The sequence below is a fragment of the Lycium barbarum genome, chromosome 12, assembly GCF_019175385.1.
Source record: "Lycium barbarum isolate Lr01 chromosome 12, ASM1917538v2, whole genome shotgun sequence".
NCBI lineage: Eukaryota > Viridiplantae > Streptophyta > Magnoliopsida > Solanales > Solanaceae > Lycium > Lycium barbarum.
Genome location: NC_083348.1, coordinates 77109379 through 77126797, shown reverse-complemented (window position 1 = coordinate 77126797; position 17419 = coordinate 77109379). Strand labels below are relative to the sequence as shown.

General features: G+C 36.8%; 2 protein-coding genes across 5 annotated transcripts; one reads left to right on the top strand and one right to left on the bottom strand.

Moving 5' to 3' along the window:
• Nucleotides 1-864: 864 nt before the first annotated feature.
• LOC132621684 (uncharacterized) lies at nucleotides 865-11414 on the top strand. 4 transcript variants are annotated; one of them, XM_060336034.1, is made up of 7 exons: nucleotides 868-1108; nucleotides 3195-4466; nucleotides 7211-7271; nucleotides 7363-7481; nucleotides 8012-8106; nucleotides 9045-9092; nucleotides 10124-10214. In XM_060336034.1, coding segments are annotated over exons 2-6 (1419 nt in total). In that variant the 5' UTR covers nucleotides 868-1108; nucleotides 3195-3324; the 3' UTR covers nucleotides 9047-9092; nucleotides 10124-10214. The 4 variants fall into 4 exon arrangements, with proteins under 4 accessions (XP_060192016.1, XP_060192017.1, XP_060192015.1 ...); XM_060336032.1 differs by having other exon boundaries at nucleotides 873-1108; nucleotides 3247-4466; nucleotides 8012-8102; nucleotides 10124-10563; XM_060336031.1 differs by having other exon boundaries at nucleotides 874-1108; nucleotides 8012-8102; nucleotides 10124-10563.
• Nucleotides 11415-12687: 1273 nt separating this feature from the next.
• LOC132621067 (probable receptor-like protein kinase At1g30570) lies at nucleotides 12688-16448 on the bottom strand. Its single transcript, XM_060335199.1, has 2 exons — nucleotides 16176-16448; nucleotides 12688-16005 (listed from the first exon to the last, which is right to left on the bottom strand). Exon 2 carries the CDS (start codon nucleotides 15667-15669, stop codon nucleotides 13072-13074), a length of 2598 nt encoding a protein of 865 aa, XP_060191182.1. The 5' UTR covers nucleotides 15670-16005; nucleotides 16176-16448; the 3' UTR covers nucleotides 12688-13071.
• Between the last annotated feature and the right edge of the window lie 971 nt (nucleotides 16449-17419).

Genomic DNA, 17419 nt, shown 5'->3' with positions numbered 1-17419 from the left:
CTAGATTGTTATATTGATCATGAATGATAATTTTATCTATAAAATCTCTGTGAAATTGCAATGAAGGTATCCTTCATTATTCGCGTCATTTTTAAAATATAAAAGGCTAAACTGAATGTTGCAGAATATGTGCATACCGATTATGTTCTTCAACAATAATTTATGAAATTTGGATTGCTCGATCTTATTTAGATGGAACTATCAAATCTTGTTGAAAGTCAATTACACTCGCATCAGAAAAACTATCATAAATGACATAGTTGCAAGATGTTAGTTAACTGTTAATATTAATTAAAAGTTTCTTAAGAAAGTTGTTGGCAATGACTAACATTCTCCTTCCAAAGAAACTAGATCGTTATAAAAGAATGTTATCTATAAATTTTTTGTGAGATTCCAGAGAAAGTGTCCTTCATTATCCGCGCCATTTTTAAAGTATAAAAGACTAAGATAAATGATGTAGAATACATGCGTACCGATTCTGTTCTTTAACAATAAATTATCAAATTTCAACTGCAAAATCTTATTTAGAAGAAACTGTCATATCTTGTTAAGTATTAGTTACACTCTCATCAGAAAAACTACCATAAAATGAAACGACAAAGTTGCAAGATGTTAGTTAATCGTTAATATTAAATGAAAATTTCTTAAGAAAGTTGTTGGTAATGACGAACACTCTCCTTCCAAAAAAAGTAAATCGTCATAGTGTTCTTTAGTGGTAACTTTATCCGTAATTTTTTTTTGTGATGATTACAATGAAAGTGTCCGCGCCCTTTTTAAAATATAAACGACCAAATTGAATCTTGTAGAATACATGCTTACCGACTACGTTGTTACAATAAATTATCAAAGTTACATAAATTGCTCAATTTTATTGAGATAAAGCTATCAAATCTTGTCAAAAGTCTGTTACACTCTCATCGGAAAACTATCATAAAATGACATAGTTACCCTTGGTAATAAATAGAAGGACATTATAAGATGGTAGTATGTACTCCTATTAGTTATTTGTTCCAAGAGTTGTTTTGGTCCGAGGCCCTCTTGTGCCACTTCCTCCATCTCCGCCAGTGCCGCACTGGCTCTTCCCTGCCGCTCTTGGTTTCAACCAAAGGTCATTCTTCAATTCTTTTAAACTTTTTTTTTTCCTTTCAAAATTTTAATGTTTTTTCATTGTAGATAGTTAGATTTAAAGCATCTGTATTCAATGGTTTAATTGTCTGGTTATGGAATGGTTTCAGATATTAGTTACTTTGCAAATGTCTGTTGATAACATAGAAATAGTGCTAGTGGTGAATTATAATTTGTGGGTGATTCTTATGATCAATTTTGAGTTGGTTAAAAAGGGTTTGTTTGAATTTGTTGTTTGTAGATGTTTACCTTGGTTTCTTGATTCATGTGTTCACTGTTGGAAAATTGATATTCACCACTGGCTGTTTGTTTCCTGATTTTGTTTTGATTTGTGGATAGATATGTGTCTAGTTGCTAGCAGTTCCCTTTGGTGGGCAATCTATAAGCCAAAGACTTTATGGGTAACCTAAACATTTCTGGACCTAGAACACAATGGTGGATTATTTGATTGAATTGAAAGGGAAATTGCTAAAACCTTCACCATGAGAAAACGGCAGCCCGGTGCACAGAGCATCCCGTGTAGCTGTGTCCGGGGAAGGGCCACACCCCAAGGGATGTGATGTAGACTGCCTACCCTATTGCAAATATTAGTGGCTGCTTCCATGGCTCAAACCCGTGACCTATAGTTCACACAGAGAAAACTTCCACGGCTAAAACTCTCACCATGTTAAATTAAATCATCAATTTGGCTTTTTTTGCATCCAGATCTTATGGATAAGAATATAAATGGGTATGAGTAATTTGGGCCGATCCTTCATATCACACTGGAAACTTCCTAAAAGTTTAGTGTACCTGTACCTGATACATGCTCCATGCCAGACCCAATGGGACATAGCTCTTTCATATGTTCCCGCTAGATTTTAATGTTCCATTAGGAAAACGAGGACATGACAACTTTTGATAGCATAAAAGAGTTGTTGCCACTTGTCATGAACCAGACAACTGAATGGTATTGATGATGGGACATCTCCCTTATAATCGTGTAAACCAGATTCTGAATACATGGGACCTAGTTTCCCATAAGCCATGCGTTTATAACTCGAAGTTCTGTAGTCTCAATGGATCCCGTCCCTGAACCAAATGACTGCTATTGAAGGAGCACTATGTGTGTGACCATAAACTTTTATGTAATGGAAACAACCACAAATTAATATAGACACATACTAAGTGGAAAAAAAGGGAGAAGTATATGTTTTGAGAATAGAAGTAGTACAATTCAGATGATCAAGCTCACCTGTGTTAGGCTACTTTGTTTTTTGGTGTACAAATGCATGCCCTGAAGATACAGAGACAATCCTAGATGTTCTTGATTCATTTTAGGATTGCAGCTATGCTTCAGTGACTCTTGTTTAATTTTTTTTCTTTTCTCCTTTTTCTCTTGTAAAGGGGTTTTCAGTGCTTCCCCAGTACTGGTCTATAATACAAAATGTTACCTGTTTCAAAAAAAAAAAAAAAGGGAGAAGTATGACAAATTATCTACTAAAAAAATGTAATAGATACTACTCCCTTTGTCTCATTTTATGTAGCATCTACTAAGAAAATGTAATAGATACTACTCCGTTTGTCTCATTTTATGTAGCACTCTTTCATTTTTTAGTTTGTTCCAAAACAATAGGACCTTTCTATATGTGGAATCTCTTTAACTTTTAACATCCCATAATGAGATGCTCTTATAGCCTCATGGTATGATTAGGATCATTAGTCCTAAGGGTATTCTTAACTCCGTGCCTAGTTAAACATCACCAGTTCACCACATAAAATGAAACATAGGGAGTAATTGATTTTACAGGTTATCAGATAACTTCATTGTCCATTTTGAGTGGCACATGATTTTTTCCCCTCTCATATGGCTTTTAAGAGTTTGAATTTGGGATGGGTATCAGTTATGAATTCCTTCTTATGAATGTCTATTGTTATGTGTTCTTAGATGAGTTTTCAGAAATCCTACTTATCTTTCCTTTTTAAGGCTGCATTTATCCCATATCCTGCTGTTTGAGCATTAGCATTCAACTTTATATTGATTGATGTTTTGTTCTTTATCTCATTGCAAGTTTCTTCTTTATGACCAGGGACCACAACGAAGATAAAAAACTCTAATACTAAATTGGCATGAATGTGTAGGAGCATATCATTTTGGTGGATGTACTCATAAGCAAGAGAAAGATAATTCCTTCATATTTTGTGTGTGGCTCAATTGATATGCTGACACAAAATTATCTTCCTGGTTGCATAGAAGCTTCTTTTGCAACCTCTTTATCATCTGAGATCACGAAACAAGACTCGTGTGACTCGGCTTCTGGTGCTGAATTGTTGGAAATGAGTCCAGAAAATGATAAATGTCCTCTTGATGGCCGTAAAAAATCTAATTCAAAGGATGGTGACCCTTGTTCCTTAAACAGTCTAGATGGTCCACGACCTTCAACGTTCAGTGCCATGTCTGGATGTTCTAAGCCCGTAGTATATCAAAGGAAAAGGTTCAGAAGGAACCCTCTCCCAATTTTCTTCATTGAACCATCAGTTGAAGTTAGGCCTAGCAATGGATGTCCTTCTGAGCTTTGTTCTGAAGTCCATTCAGGAACTTTGAAGGAAGACATAGTTGCTGGAGTTGGTGCTGAAAAATTAACTACTGCAGCTCCTGTTCTTCCGCCTGCTGAGCATAATAGAGGGAACCTTCTATCTAAATCAAATTCTTGTGATGGTAGGCCTGAAGGGGAAGATCAGTGCTCTGAAGCAGCATCAAGAAGTGATATGCAAAGGACTTCAAACGTTTGCATAAATGATAGCTATTCGTCATCAATGTGTGGTTTGGACTTCGGTTCTTCTTCGTTGAAGACGGTTGTGGATGAAGCTGGTGAATGCTCCTCATCTGGTGCTTTATTTCCTGAAGAATTGGGTGATAATATGCCAGAAAAGGATTTATGTGCAGCAATTCTTAGAGCTTATGGGTTGCTTGAAAATGTTGTGGTCCGTGCGTCCACAGAAGGCTCTTATACCAGTTCTGACAACTGCTGTTTAATCTCATGCAAAGCCTGTGATTGTTCAGAAGCTACAGTGAAGATGCTAATCTGTGATAATTGTGATGATGCATATCATTTATCATGCTGCAACCCCCGTATAAGGAAAGTACCTCGGGATGAGTGGTTTTGTCGAACTTGTTTGATAAAGAAGCGGAGATTAATCGAGAAATCAACTTGTAATGAGAGTTCTAGCAACTCTTCGTCTGAAGGTGAATCGGGACCTATAGCTCTCTTGTTGAAGGATACCAATATATATAGAACATGTGTTCGTATTGGCAATAATTTTCAAGCCGAGGTTCCTGACTGGACAGGTCCAGTGATAGAGTATGTTCTACACATCTATTTATTATTGTTGTGGATCTTCCTATTGAATTTAGGGAAGTGAAAATGATAACTAGCTATAAATGGTTTTGTCGCGTAGGCAGATAACACATAATGAGGTATCTCTAATCCCGTCTCTACCTTCTGGAACAGTTTGTACTAATCATTTCAGTTGGTATATCTTATGATTTAATAATATTAGAGATATGATGGAGGAGCTCAACGTACAAGGAGTTACAACATAGGGAATTTACACTAAAGCATGTTGCTACAAGTACTCTCTTGTCAATGCTAACTGGGAAACTTCATTACACAACAACATTTTGACCAATCTTTGCTAGGGAATTTCCTAATACTTTAGACATCTTCTGTTTTTTTCTTTCCATGTAGGCACGAGCTTTGAAAGAGCTATTTCGTTTTGAGCTTCCATTTTAATAGAATCTCATTGATAGTTCTTGACATCACCATTTGATACCAAACGTACCATACATCTTAACCTATATGCAATAGTGCAATTGCGTAATCAAGTAGTTAACATCCTCTTCCACTTCTTTTATATTAGAAAGAATACATAGACAAACACCTAAACTTGTTCAAAAATTTCATATAGCTATTAAACTAAGCCTATAACCTACTGAACACTTGATATATGCCCAAATTGTACCTAGTAGACACATATCAAGGACATGGTACCTAACATGGGGATATATTGAGCGCTTGAACATGTTAGAAAATGAGTTGACATGGACATTCTTCCTTATTTAATTCTTTTCTCATTTCTCTCAGCAAAATAAGACTCGTCCCATCATTTGTCATGCTAGAGCTCCATACACATCGTCCAGCCCTTCTCTTTTGTGTGTGTGTGTGTGTGTGTGTCTCTCTCTCTCTCTCTCTCTCTCTCTATATATATATATATATATATATATATATATATATATATATATATTCAACCACCATAATACACATACCACCACGCCACTCACACACTACTCTCTCTATTTTTGTTGCATCTCCTCCGAATTCCATATTCCAAAAGCCACCACCTTCAGCCGCCCCTTCTGATGGGGGATGGCTCCCTTCATCGGATAAGAGAAACAAAAGTGAGACCTTAACAATTAAGGGAGGTATTTCTCCGCTTCTTCAGATCTTTCTCCACTCCAAGCTATTGGGGTGCCACCTCTTTCACCTACAATGACAGGGAAATATTGCCCAATTGTTAAGTTAGAGGGTGATAAAATTTCTCCGGGTGAAGTCCTCTGTAAAGTGTAAATGAATAAAGCAATAGTCGTAATAGAGTGCAAAGAAGATGGATATCTAGCTATGATTCTTCGTGGAGACCGAGAAAAGGTATCAAAGTTGGAGAGTTGATTGCCATTACAGTTTAAGTAAGACTGTACTGCAAAATTTAGTGATTACCAACATTCAAATCATATGCTATGTCTTCAAATTTGATTGGCCTTCTACCACGAAAAGGGAGTAAAAGATAGATGGAGAAGACAAGAGGAAGAAGAAGGGTGAATGTTTTTTGTTAGCTCTTGGGTGTCGGTGGGTCTGGTTTCAATGGTGTAAAGATAAGAGGAGGAATTGTCTTTAGCGAAGAAGAAGATAACATGGAGTTAAGTGGGTTGAGAATAATGAGGTCTCAGCTTGACATCCCTGCAGAGTCAAATCCACTAGGTGATTTCTTCCTTTGTCCAAGCCTTGATGGATAGAGTTACCTAGTCCTTATAGTGGTGGGAGGCAGCAAGTATCCCGTGGAATTAGTCGACTGTGTTTATTAAAGAAGAAAATATGAACGGGGAAGAGAGTTGGAAAAACGAGACCTTTTCCTAAGATTTTTTCTTTTCTTTTGTGGGATTTTTTGGGTTTAGGAGCCACATGTCTTTCTTCCATTGGCTTCTTTCCCACATGTCTGCGTGCTGCACACATTCTATTTTCTTGGTTGTTTCAGCGATGTGTCTATTGGGCACAATTTGAGCACAAGTAGTTTAGATGGCTAGATAAAAAGTGTGAACAAGTTTAGGTGTTGTCTATGTATTCAACCTTTACATTAAGCATCAATTGACATAAATCGTCCTCCTCAAATTCTTTGCTGTAATGATGGCGCCCCAAGAGACTCGATGTTAAAAAGGACTTTACCTTCGGCGTTTTCCGAGTACATCATTTGCAGTAGTTGTCATGCTTCGTTTATGTTTGAGTGACTCCTGGTTTTCTCATTGGATCTACCTAATGAAACTCTCTATGCAAAGAAAGAAATCTTTGGAGATAATTTTTTGATTTGACAAAAGGAACTTTGTAATGTCTCGAAAATGTTTAAAGCATGTGGTGGCATGTTTCATGCATCTACTACTCAATAACCTGTTGGTGCTTTTTTTTTCTTATCTCATAACGTATAATTCTATACTTGCTAGTGCTAGCACATCTTAACCCTTTTCTGAAACTTAAGTATGATTTCTTGAATGCTTGGTGGAATATTAATCCTTGAGATTTCTGCTCAAGAAAAATGATTTAGTGTTAGTGGGATTAATAGCATATTCATGCTTATGTGTCTCTTGATACTGTGGAAGCCTTATATGCTCACAGGTTTCATGCTTCATATGTCCTGTTAAGTTTTACTCTAATTTATGAAAATCATGCATATAGGAATGCTGTTAACATTTACTGTTTTAATATTTTTCTCTATTTGAGCTATTTGTATCTTTTGAGCATGGCTGCTGTATTGTTTTTGATGCTGAGATTTCATGCAGGGAGGTTGATCGTAGTGGTGAACCATTAGAAATCAGACCTTCAGAGATTTTCTGCTTGCGTGTAAGTTCTACTCCTGGAGTCTATCTTTTCCATAAGATGGCTGCTCAGTTCTAGGAAAATTATTTATGAATAGCCAAATTATATTTTTCAGGAACGATCTTCTAACAAGCATTCGACGATTAGTTCTATTGGCAATTGGATGCAGTGCCGACAGGCCGTCGAAGGTTTTGGGGAATGCATGGATGGAAGTATCTGTGGGAAGTGGCGAAGGTAATGAGCCTGTCCTTTGCACTTTTACTAGTGAATGTTTTTGCTCCAGCTTTAGGCGTTTCAAGTGGATGCTGTTAATTTGGGACTGTTTCATTGAAATAGCTTCAGCTCTCGGAAATGGACATCATTACATGTCTTGATCAGATTAATTTGTGTGTTCCCTTTATTGGTTTCCTCTATTAATGAGAAAAAACTCTAAAGAGGAAAAGGAAAACCCCCGCAACTTGACGGCCCTTGTGTGAATCTTAAAGTTTTCTCGACCTAAAATGTAAGACCCATGAGATAAAGCCATATCAGTAGCTTGATAACAAAAATACCGAGATCAGTGATAAGTGAAAGTGGTTGTAGGAAGGGAAGTTCACGTATCAAGGAATACAGGATAACTCCTATTTCGTTAATTCCTTTTGCACTTCACTGTGATCATGATTTTTTCCTTCTTTTGTTTGCATGATATCATGTTATTTTGTCTTGGTGTTTTAATTTTTATCTATTCAAGAGGCCCAATCTGCAACTTGATTTTATCATGACAGGGCCCCACTATTTGAAGTTCAAACAGATGATTGGGAGTGCTTCCGTGCTGTCCTTTGGGATCCAGCTCATGCCGATTGTGCTGTACCTCAAGTATGTGAGTTTTTAGTTCAGATATTGTGTTCAACATCCTATCTTCAACTAAACTTATTTACTTGCTTCATTCCTTCCCCATTACCATTCCTCACTCTATGTTTTCTTTTCTTCCCCATCCCCAAAACACTTAAAACACTAAGTCTTGCTTCTGTTCGAGATAGTTCTGTTTCATTTTATTTTTATTAGTTGGAGACTTGGAGAATTAGTTTCCTTTTAGGATTAAGACTTTTGATTCCAAAGTTGTTTGGGTCTTGCACAGAATCTAAGCTGGCATGTGTAAGTAAGAAAGATTCATATCGTTGAGTTTATGTCCGAAGAATCATTCAGGTGCTAATAGCTTCTGTGTTTTTCACCATCTCGGGAAGATGCTTGTCCATCCCTCATTTGGGCTTTACTATATTTGCAATGTTCGATTATCGTGCAAAACTCTTCTCGTTTCCCTAAAAGATGGAGGTTTATACTGAAACAGATAATATTAAATAAACTTTTGGCGTGGACTCTTATATGAATGGATGAGGAAACCCTTGGTAGTCTAAATGATTTTTTCTAGAAGTGGATGGAGTACATGGTCTTGGTCTTGGTCACTACCCAGTGTAATCCCACAATAGTGGGGTCTGGGGAGGGTAAGATGTACGCAGCCTTACCCCTACCTAGGTAGGGAGGCTGTTTCCGATTGACCCTCGGCAACCCTCCTCCTTTATCCGGGCTTGGGACCGGCAATGTGAGCGAGCTCACACAGGCGGAGTTAAGTGGATGGAGTACATGTGGATTGAAAATCCTACAAGTGCCATAACATTTATATAATTGCATTGCTGCTCGCTTTTACTGATCTTTGGGTTTTTCATTTGCCATATTTACTCGTTTCATTGAGATCCATCCTTTTTAATATCTTTTAATTTTTTTTCTGATCGCGGTTCTCTGTCTATCACTCTGGCTCAGGAACTAGAGACAGAGGAAGTTCTGAAGCAATTGAAGTATATAGAGATGGTATATCAGCAAACCTTATTACAACACTCTTTTCCTGTTTTGATAAAGAAATGAATTCACTTATATACTTTATTTGGTAAGAGGTGTAGGTAATAAATAATATAATACAAAAGATCGACCCCATCAGCCAAATTATATATACGACTAGAAAATTCCTTTGTCTCTGGTGTGTTACATTCTTCTAAAATAGAAAGATTCTTTTCAAGTGCAGTTATATTTCTCAACTATTTTTGGTTTGCATTATCTGTTTAGTAAATGAGCTAATGCAAAGTCACTGAACTTCTCTAAGTTTTTTTTTTTTTTTTTGGGAAACGATGGGGTTTCTGCAAGCTATTTTTTTTGTGGTCTGCTGTCCCTGCCTGCCTCTTGTACACCGAGGTTTTCCTTTTGTTATTAAAATAGTTTTCTAGTTGAAGGAGATATATCCAAGCTTTCTTTGGTGATTGTATTAATAGATACTATCCGTCTTTTCCTTTTTCTCTTCTAGTGGAGTAAGGTCTTATCCTCCAATGACTGCCTCTCTGTGCACAAATGGGACCCAGTAGTATACTGGCCTCTCTTCACTATTAGACAGCTCAAAGTTTGAGATGTGCTGTAGTAAACTAGTTGTGCAGAGTCTCCATTTATTATTGGACAAGACAAACAGCAAAGAGAAACTAGGATTTTCTTAGGTTTTGCATAATATGGTTTTCTTGGACAAGGAAAAATAAGTTGGATTTTGGTAACTGCTTCATGTTTCTCATTTGTTAATGCATGCCTAAGGATAGGAGATATGCATGTCTTCACTAAAAAGAGATTTGTACATTAACAACTTTTTAGTTTTAGTTTTGTTTTACTAATTTAATTCCTTTATGGACTTCTATCTGAATGGTCGGAAAAAGGGGGAGCCTATTTTTAGTAGTGAATTAATGGTGGCTACAAATGATCTGTCATTTTCCCTGATAATTGTTATTCAATGTACATTGTAATGCTTTCTAGACCAACCTATGAAGGTGTAGAATATTGAACCTAGTGTTGTTCCTTCTGTTTAGTTGAAACCCCGGCTGGCAGTTAAGAGGCGCAAATTGGATCAAACCTCAGGCGCTGGCTCACGGTTCTTGACAGAGAAATTGAGAAGATGATATAGGCTTCATGTACGGAAATGTTCATCTTGTACATTTAAGCATACAAATTTTGGACAAGTGGATTTGTACTACATGATATTCTCATCATAGTACACTGATGTAATTGCTTCAGAAACATAATTGTACAATCTGGAAGGTGCAATGAGTTAGCTGCAACTCAATTTGAGCTTTCCTGGCCTTCATCTCTTAGTCCTTCATCTCCTCTTTGAGTCGTTTACTTTTTGCCTTGTCAAGTCTGACAAATTAAAATTTCAGGTGTGTCGAAGTCACTTTCTTCGTCCTTATATCACATTTCTGTTATGTCTTGGATGAATTTGTGAGCAGAATAGAGAGCATGAGTTTGTACTCGTGATGACTGTGTTAGTGCATTTATGATTCTATTCTCTGGTATAGGTAGTTTATGAACAGAAAACCTAGTCTAGTGTATTTTGTTGAATAGCAGAATTTGTTTCCAGCTTTCAGCGGAGTAACCTTCCTCTCTCGAGAGTTTGTGGTAGCTGTTTCCCACATATTTGGTATCTCCGAGTCACTCCTTCAGGTTAGGAACTTTTGGTTCTGCCTGCAGCATGACAAAGGGTCCGGTCCAATTTTGACTCAAGTCGGCCTAATGATCTGTAGGTGCCGAGTGGAAGGTGCATCGTTCAACGGATAAAAGTTACTCTAGGTGATCTTGCTCAAGAGCTCACATTGATTGGTTGTTTGGTGATTCATCATCTATAACATCATCCATCTTGAGAAGGTTTGATGATTCATCATCTGTAATATTGCCCATCCCGCCAAGTCTAATCAAACGATTCATTAACTCTTGGGTAAGCTATTAAACTAACAAGAGCTTCTAGCTTAAGAATACAATGTGTTCACGAAAAGTAGACAAGAAATACAATGTTCTCACTAAGATTTTGGATAGCAGTCGGAAGAGCATGTTGTGTCCAAACTTTGCAAGGGGGGCTTTTTGCAGAATTCATAGAGCCGTTGCTTGTGGTTTATTAGCATTTGGTTCCTGAATGAGTAAAGATAGTGATCATATGTTTTGAAGGCCAATTTTAACCTGGGGAAAAAATGATCTTGTTTCACGACAACCAGAAAAATGGCAAAAAGGCAAGAAAGAGGAATGAATGTAGGATTGCATTGGCCTCCAGTATCTCGTTTGTAACTTGTACTGATGTAAATATATACAAAAACTGTGCCTCTTGTATCATCTGTAGTGAGTTGTTAGCCTATGCAGTTTCCCTTCTTCGAAACTATTTAATTTGATTAAATAACGTCACAGATGGCCCTTAGCATGTGGGGCGTATTGTTTCACCATTATCCAATTATTTGTGAAGTACTCCACATTTTTTTCTTCAAATTTTACTTATGCTTTTGTTGTATACTTATTATTCAGGTATATTTTCTAAAATAAAAGAAGGCATAGAAGTAAATCACAAAAAAAAAAAAAAAAAAAAAAAACCAAAACTAAGACAAGAGATGAATGACAGTGAAAGGTTGTTGACTGTTTAATATTCTTCGCTCACTTGTGGGGCAAATGAAAGGGAATTTCTTCAGAAGAGCTGTCCTTTGAAAGGACGGTCAAATTCAATTATCCCAACTCAAATTGGAAAAAGAAGCAAACACATTGAACTTGGCCATTTGTTCTAATAATGGTAGGCAACACGTCAACATTGTATTTGGCTAAGTCTAAGATAGAAATAGAATCATTTTAGTTTTGACGTATTGGATCTTTTGCATGCACAACCTTCAAACCAGAGACCTAAGCAGCAGGTTGTTTGACAAAACAAGAAGTACCATATGCAATTGCAGTAGAATCGTTTTCCATTCATAGGTTCAGGAATCCATAATTTTCAAGTCGCTTGGTTGATGGTCGGGAAGTGAATTATTCATGTATAATCAGCATAACTTAGTACCATGTTTGGGACACCACCGTTTCATAATAAGGGGTGTTTTTAGCTTCAGCACACATTAAGAAAATTACTCATTCTTAGAAAGTAAAAAGTCTTTTTGCTTACCCTTAATCAAATGTCTTGAAAAAAGAAGTAAACTTTAATGGTTTCTTGATTATGTAAAACTTGACTTATTAAATAAAGGTAAAATTGAAAGAAAGTAATTAATGCTTTCTTGATTTTGTGAATTGTGAAACACCACTTATTTGAAACAAAATGAAAAGGGAAAAACACCACTTGTTTTGAAACAGAAGGAGTAGCGTTTTAGTTGCTATGAATGAAATTTAACACACCAAGGTGTTTGGTTTTACAATCCCGCATACTCTTCTGCAGCTAAATATTCTTTGACACCATAAGTCATAATTCTAAGAGCAAGTGAAATTTTTAGAGCCCTTATAGAACTTACATAGAACCATAGAACTATGGAGCGACAGCTTTTTACTTTTTATCCATATCAATCATATCCACTTTCTTCAATTTAAGACTCAAAAGCAGCGAGGAAATTTGGACATATAACTGTTAGAGAGGAAATACGCCATCAAACAAGATAACATTTTTCCACTAACTGAAGTGAAATATATCTATTACATATCTAAATCCCAATCCATCAACTTAGTCGCATTCTCTCAAACACAAACATGAAGTACATACAATAATAAAAGAATCGTTTAGTCCTTGAGCAACAAGGATTCGGCAGGAAACAATTTGAAATCTAAACTGATGAAAAGAATACAACATGTAGGTATTACTAAAAGATCTTCACATTCTCCATTCTAAGCTCCTTCTGCTTAATGGGTAATGTCGAACCTGATCGAGGTTGTCAAGAAGTCCTCGTAGACGCATGTGATGAAAATGGAAAGAATTCGGGCCTATACCAGTCAAGATATTACAATCAACTCTCCACTGTTTTGGATCTCACCTTCCTTGTTGACTGACGAATTGCGAAAAATCATCTACTCCAGTAGCCATTGCATCTGTAGTACCACTGGTCCTTGTTGCAGATTCACCCTCTTCTTTGGTTTTTGATTCAACATGAGTCTGGTCTTCAGAATTTTCAGTTCCTCTCTCCTCAACAGTCTCTAGAACACGAATATCAGAAGCAGAGTCTTCCCCTGCATTCTTCCGCAGCCAAGCCTCATGAAATTGCAATACATATTCCAGGTGCCATAGGACTTCTCCCATTGTTGGTCTGCTTCTTCCCTCGTCTGCTAGACATTTCTCAGCAATTTCTCCAAATTTCATCAATGATTCTGGGGAATATTGTCCAGCGAGTTGTGGGTCAATGATGGTTTCAAGCGATCTTTGGCGTTGAAACCGCATTGCCCATTCTGCAAGATTGATCTGATCTCTTGGTAAGCTTGGATTTATAACAGGGCGTGCACATATAACTTCAAACAGCACAACCCCAAAGGAGTAAACATCAGATTTCTCAGTTAAATGCTGCAGCCTGAAATACTCGGGATCCAGATAACCGAAACTTCCTTTCACTGCTGTACTGACATGAGTATGCTCCAAAGAAGGGCCTGTTTTAGACAGCCCAAAATCCGCCATTTTCGCCACAAGATTCTCGTCTAACAATATGTTGGTTGTCTTGACATCCCTATGGATGATTCCAAGCTCTGACCCTGTATGAAGGTAATGCAGACCACGAGCCGAACCAATGCACACTTCTAGTCTTTGCTTCCAGCTAAGGGATGGTAGATCACTGCCAAAGAGATGACTCCTCAGTGTTCCATTGGCCATGTACTCATAGACCAAAATCATTTCATTCTGTTCATCACAGAAACCTATCATGGACACCAAGTGCCTATGCCTTAGCTTAGAAAGCATTTCAATTTCTGTTTCAAATTCTTTCAGACCTTGCTGAGATTGAGGATTGGCTCGCTTGATTGCGGCAAGGGTGCTGCCATCATCGAGCTCCGCTTTGAAAACCTTACCAAATCCTCCAACTCCAATCACTAAGCTTTCATCAAAGTTGTTTGTCGCTGCTTTAATCTCTGCTAGAGTAAACCGCCTTCCAGATCTTAGAGTTCCAAGACTTTGATATTGAATTGATCCCTTACCATTACCAGTGCTGGTCACAGCAGTTCCATGAAGGAATAACGGCCTCCATTTCTTCGTGTCATCTTTGCTACTCCGCCTTCTACATAGCCGTATAATCAGCATGATTAAACCTGCCAGAATGAAAATGGATCCTATACCTGCTCCAATTCCTACCCACAGGATTAAATTTTTCGAAGTTGATTTTTCTGGAACATCCTCATGTTTCCGTACATAGGCGAGATTACCATTCCGACTCAACTTAAAAACCTCCAAACCATTCAAAATAGCATCAGTACCTGCAGAACCAGTCGTCGTATCAGGACCAAGTTGAACCCAAAGACTGCTGCTTTTCGAGGGCATCGGATCAAAGTAATCCTCATGGTAGGCCTTGTTCATTCCCCCAGCTCGTGAGAAGATGTCGTAGTTGTCTGCTGCAGTTTTGTTATTTATATAGATTTTGAAGATCCTTTGATTTGGTTTATTATAGTCAAACTCGCAGAAATGTAAGCGGATTACATAATCAAAATCTGGATCCACGTCCAATTTCCATGACATGTTCAACAGCTTCTCCATGACATGTGTGTTGCTCATAATTCTTGCTGTTTCATACACAAGAAGTGGAGCAACAGAGGTGTCGTTCGGGGAAGCATAAGTAATGTTGGAATGATTTTTGACTTCCACTCCAGCATCTGCGATAATCATATAGCTTGAATCCGCCTCCCACTTCCTCCTGAACTTTGAATCTTGAGTGGATTTGATTGCTGAACCCCCAATATTCAACCTGTACATAGTTTGAATCCCCCGTTTACTCAAATTCAAAGAACTGTTACCACCATTGCCACCGACTTTACTGATAGAGTCGACAAATAGCTTATCTGTCACCGGGATGATCTCTATGGCATTAACGAATCCAAAAGAACCCTTGTTTGGAGTAAACTCGAGCACAAAGACATCGATATCGGAAGTCACAAAATACTCCTTCACCAATGAGAAAACACTGGAGTTGCCCCCGGAACCTTGCAGGAGCGAGTTCTTGAGCAAAATCTCACCAGCAACATTAAACTCCGAAACCAACCTCAAACCATTTGCAGAAACAGCAAAGTAGGATTCATTCGCATTGCGATTACTAAATGAGAAGGGATAAAAGTGAAGTCTGAGGAAATAACTACCAGGTTCTCCTTTGAAAGTATAGTTAAAACTTTCAGAAAAAAATCTGGCAGTTTTATAAAGTGGCTCATAAGATGAATCACCATTAAATGAGTCAGTGGATGCCTCAATACTTGGTGAACTCAAAGTGACATTGTTGCCGCTGGCAGAGTCACCTATCCATTTACTACCATCCACATTCACACTTGAATTTGTACCACAATTTACCAAAAAAGTCTTTGTTTGAGCTTCCCCAATTTCAACAAACACAACTAATATCAAAACAAGAAATATCCCAAACACCTCCCTTCCTTTGACTTTCATAACTCACTATCCCAATAAGCCCACAAGTTTCTTCCTTTTTGGTACTACCTATACACTTTTTCAAGCTCACCAGCAATTGTTTCAAAACTAGAAAAAATTTAAGTAAAAACCCTAACTTGCAATCACCACAACTACTTTCTAACCCCAAAACAAAACAATCTTAGTATCTGATGCTTTGACCTTGTAAAATTTCAACAAACTTGTACAGCACAAAATCAAAAGTGAATCATAAACATCAAAAAGTTACCTTTTTTAATCTCTCATAGGCAACTCAGAAGCTTCAACAACATGGAAAAATAACCAAACCCCACAAGAATATATCTTCAAAATTAACAGCTTCAGTACACACACACACAAAAAAAAACACCCAAATTAGCAAACGGATCTGAAATCAAGAAAATGGTCAAAAGCTTGATTCTTGGAGACAATGGTAACCAAAAAAAGAAAAGAAAAAAAAAACCCAATTTTCAAGAATGGAGATGAATGTAAGACTAAGGACAGATTACCTAAAAATGCTGAGTACAGGGAAAAGAGCTTAATTTTTTTGTTTGTTTGTTTTGCGATAAAAATGAGGAGAAAAGAACATGGGGTAGGCTGGAGTTGTTTGAAACAGACTGGAAATATTCATATATTACACTGTCCTTTTTCTTTTTTCTTTTTAGAAATGCCATCCACCATATCTGTTGTGTATCAGGTGTACTATTTTAGTACTCCTTGAGTATTTGTTGTAACTGCTGTAACAGCCATTTTTAGAAGACATAAACAAGAGATTTATTTATTTGGCATTATTTATTACACTCTCTTAGTTTAATTAATTTGTCTGTATTCTTTTGAAATAGCACACAATCTTTTTGGGCAGGTTTCTAATTTTTTAAAATAAAAAAATTAGAAACGAGAAATTCGAGAACCTTGACTGGACCATCTATTGTTTTAATTTGTTCACTTTCAGAACATTTTTTCTTCTACGCAGATGTGACAGTTCTTCAAAACAACTTGCATTTTAACACGGCAACATTTGGTTCTTTGTTTAAAAGAAGGGGGAAAGTTCTGTCCGTGTTCTCATATATTTATTACGTAGATATATTTATTACATAAAATATGTTAGGTCTTTTAATTATATGTATCAATCTTTATTGGAACAAGTTTGAGTTTTACGACTTATTAAAAGCTAATACATATGATTAAAGAGGATGACATATTTCAAGTGGTTAATATGTAATGAACGCTTGATAATAGGCATGGAAACTTTTTGAAATTTCAGTCGACAGTATTTAATATGAACACTTTATCATGTGTTCTGATGTTCGCACATGACATGCTATAATTTGAGTGTCTAAATGAAAATTGCTGATAAATTGAAGGGTTGTTGATGTATTCCATTAAAATTATAATTTTGTGAAGAGTTAAGGGCATAAACAATACATTTTTCTAACGATAAAAGTAAAGTTAGAGAAAAAAGTTAATAAGAAAAAAATTCAGTTTTAAATAACAAAAAAAGAAGGAGTTATGTTATAAAGATAGAATTTCAAAATTATCGAATTTTAAAATTTTTGCTGTATAATTTATTTTGTGTCGATGGCACTTGGCAGAAAATGGATCTCCCTGATCTTTTGGTTGGGTTTTCGGTGCACATGGCCATGTCTTCTTCTTCTGTAAATAAACAACAGTCCAAAAATAGTTCGTGTGTTTACAAAAATAGCCCTGTGTTTATGAAAATTAATTAAAATAGCACTAAATCCTAGTATGTCTT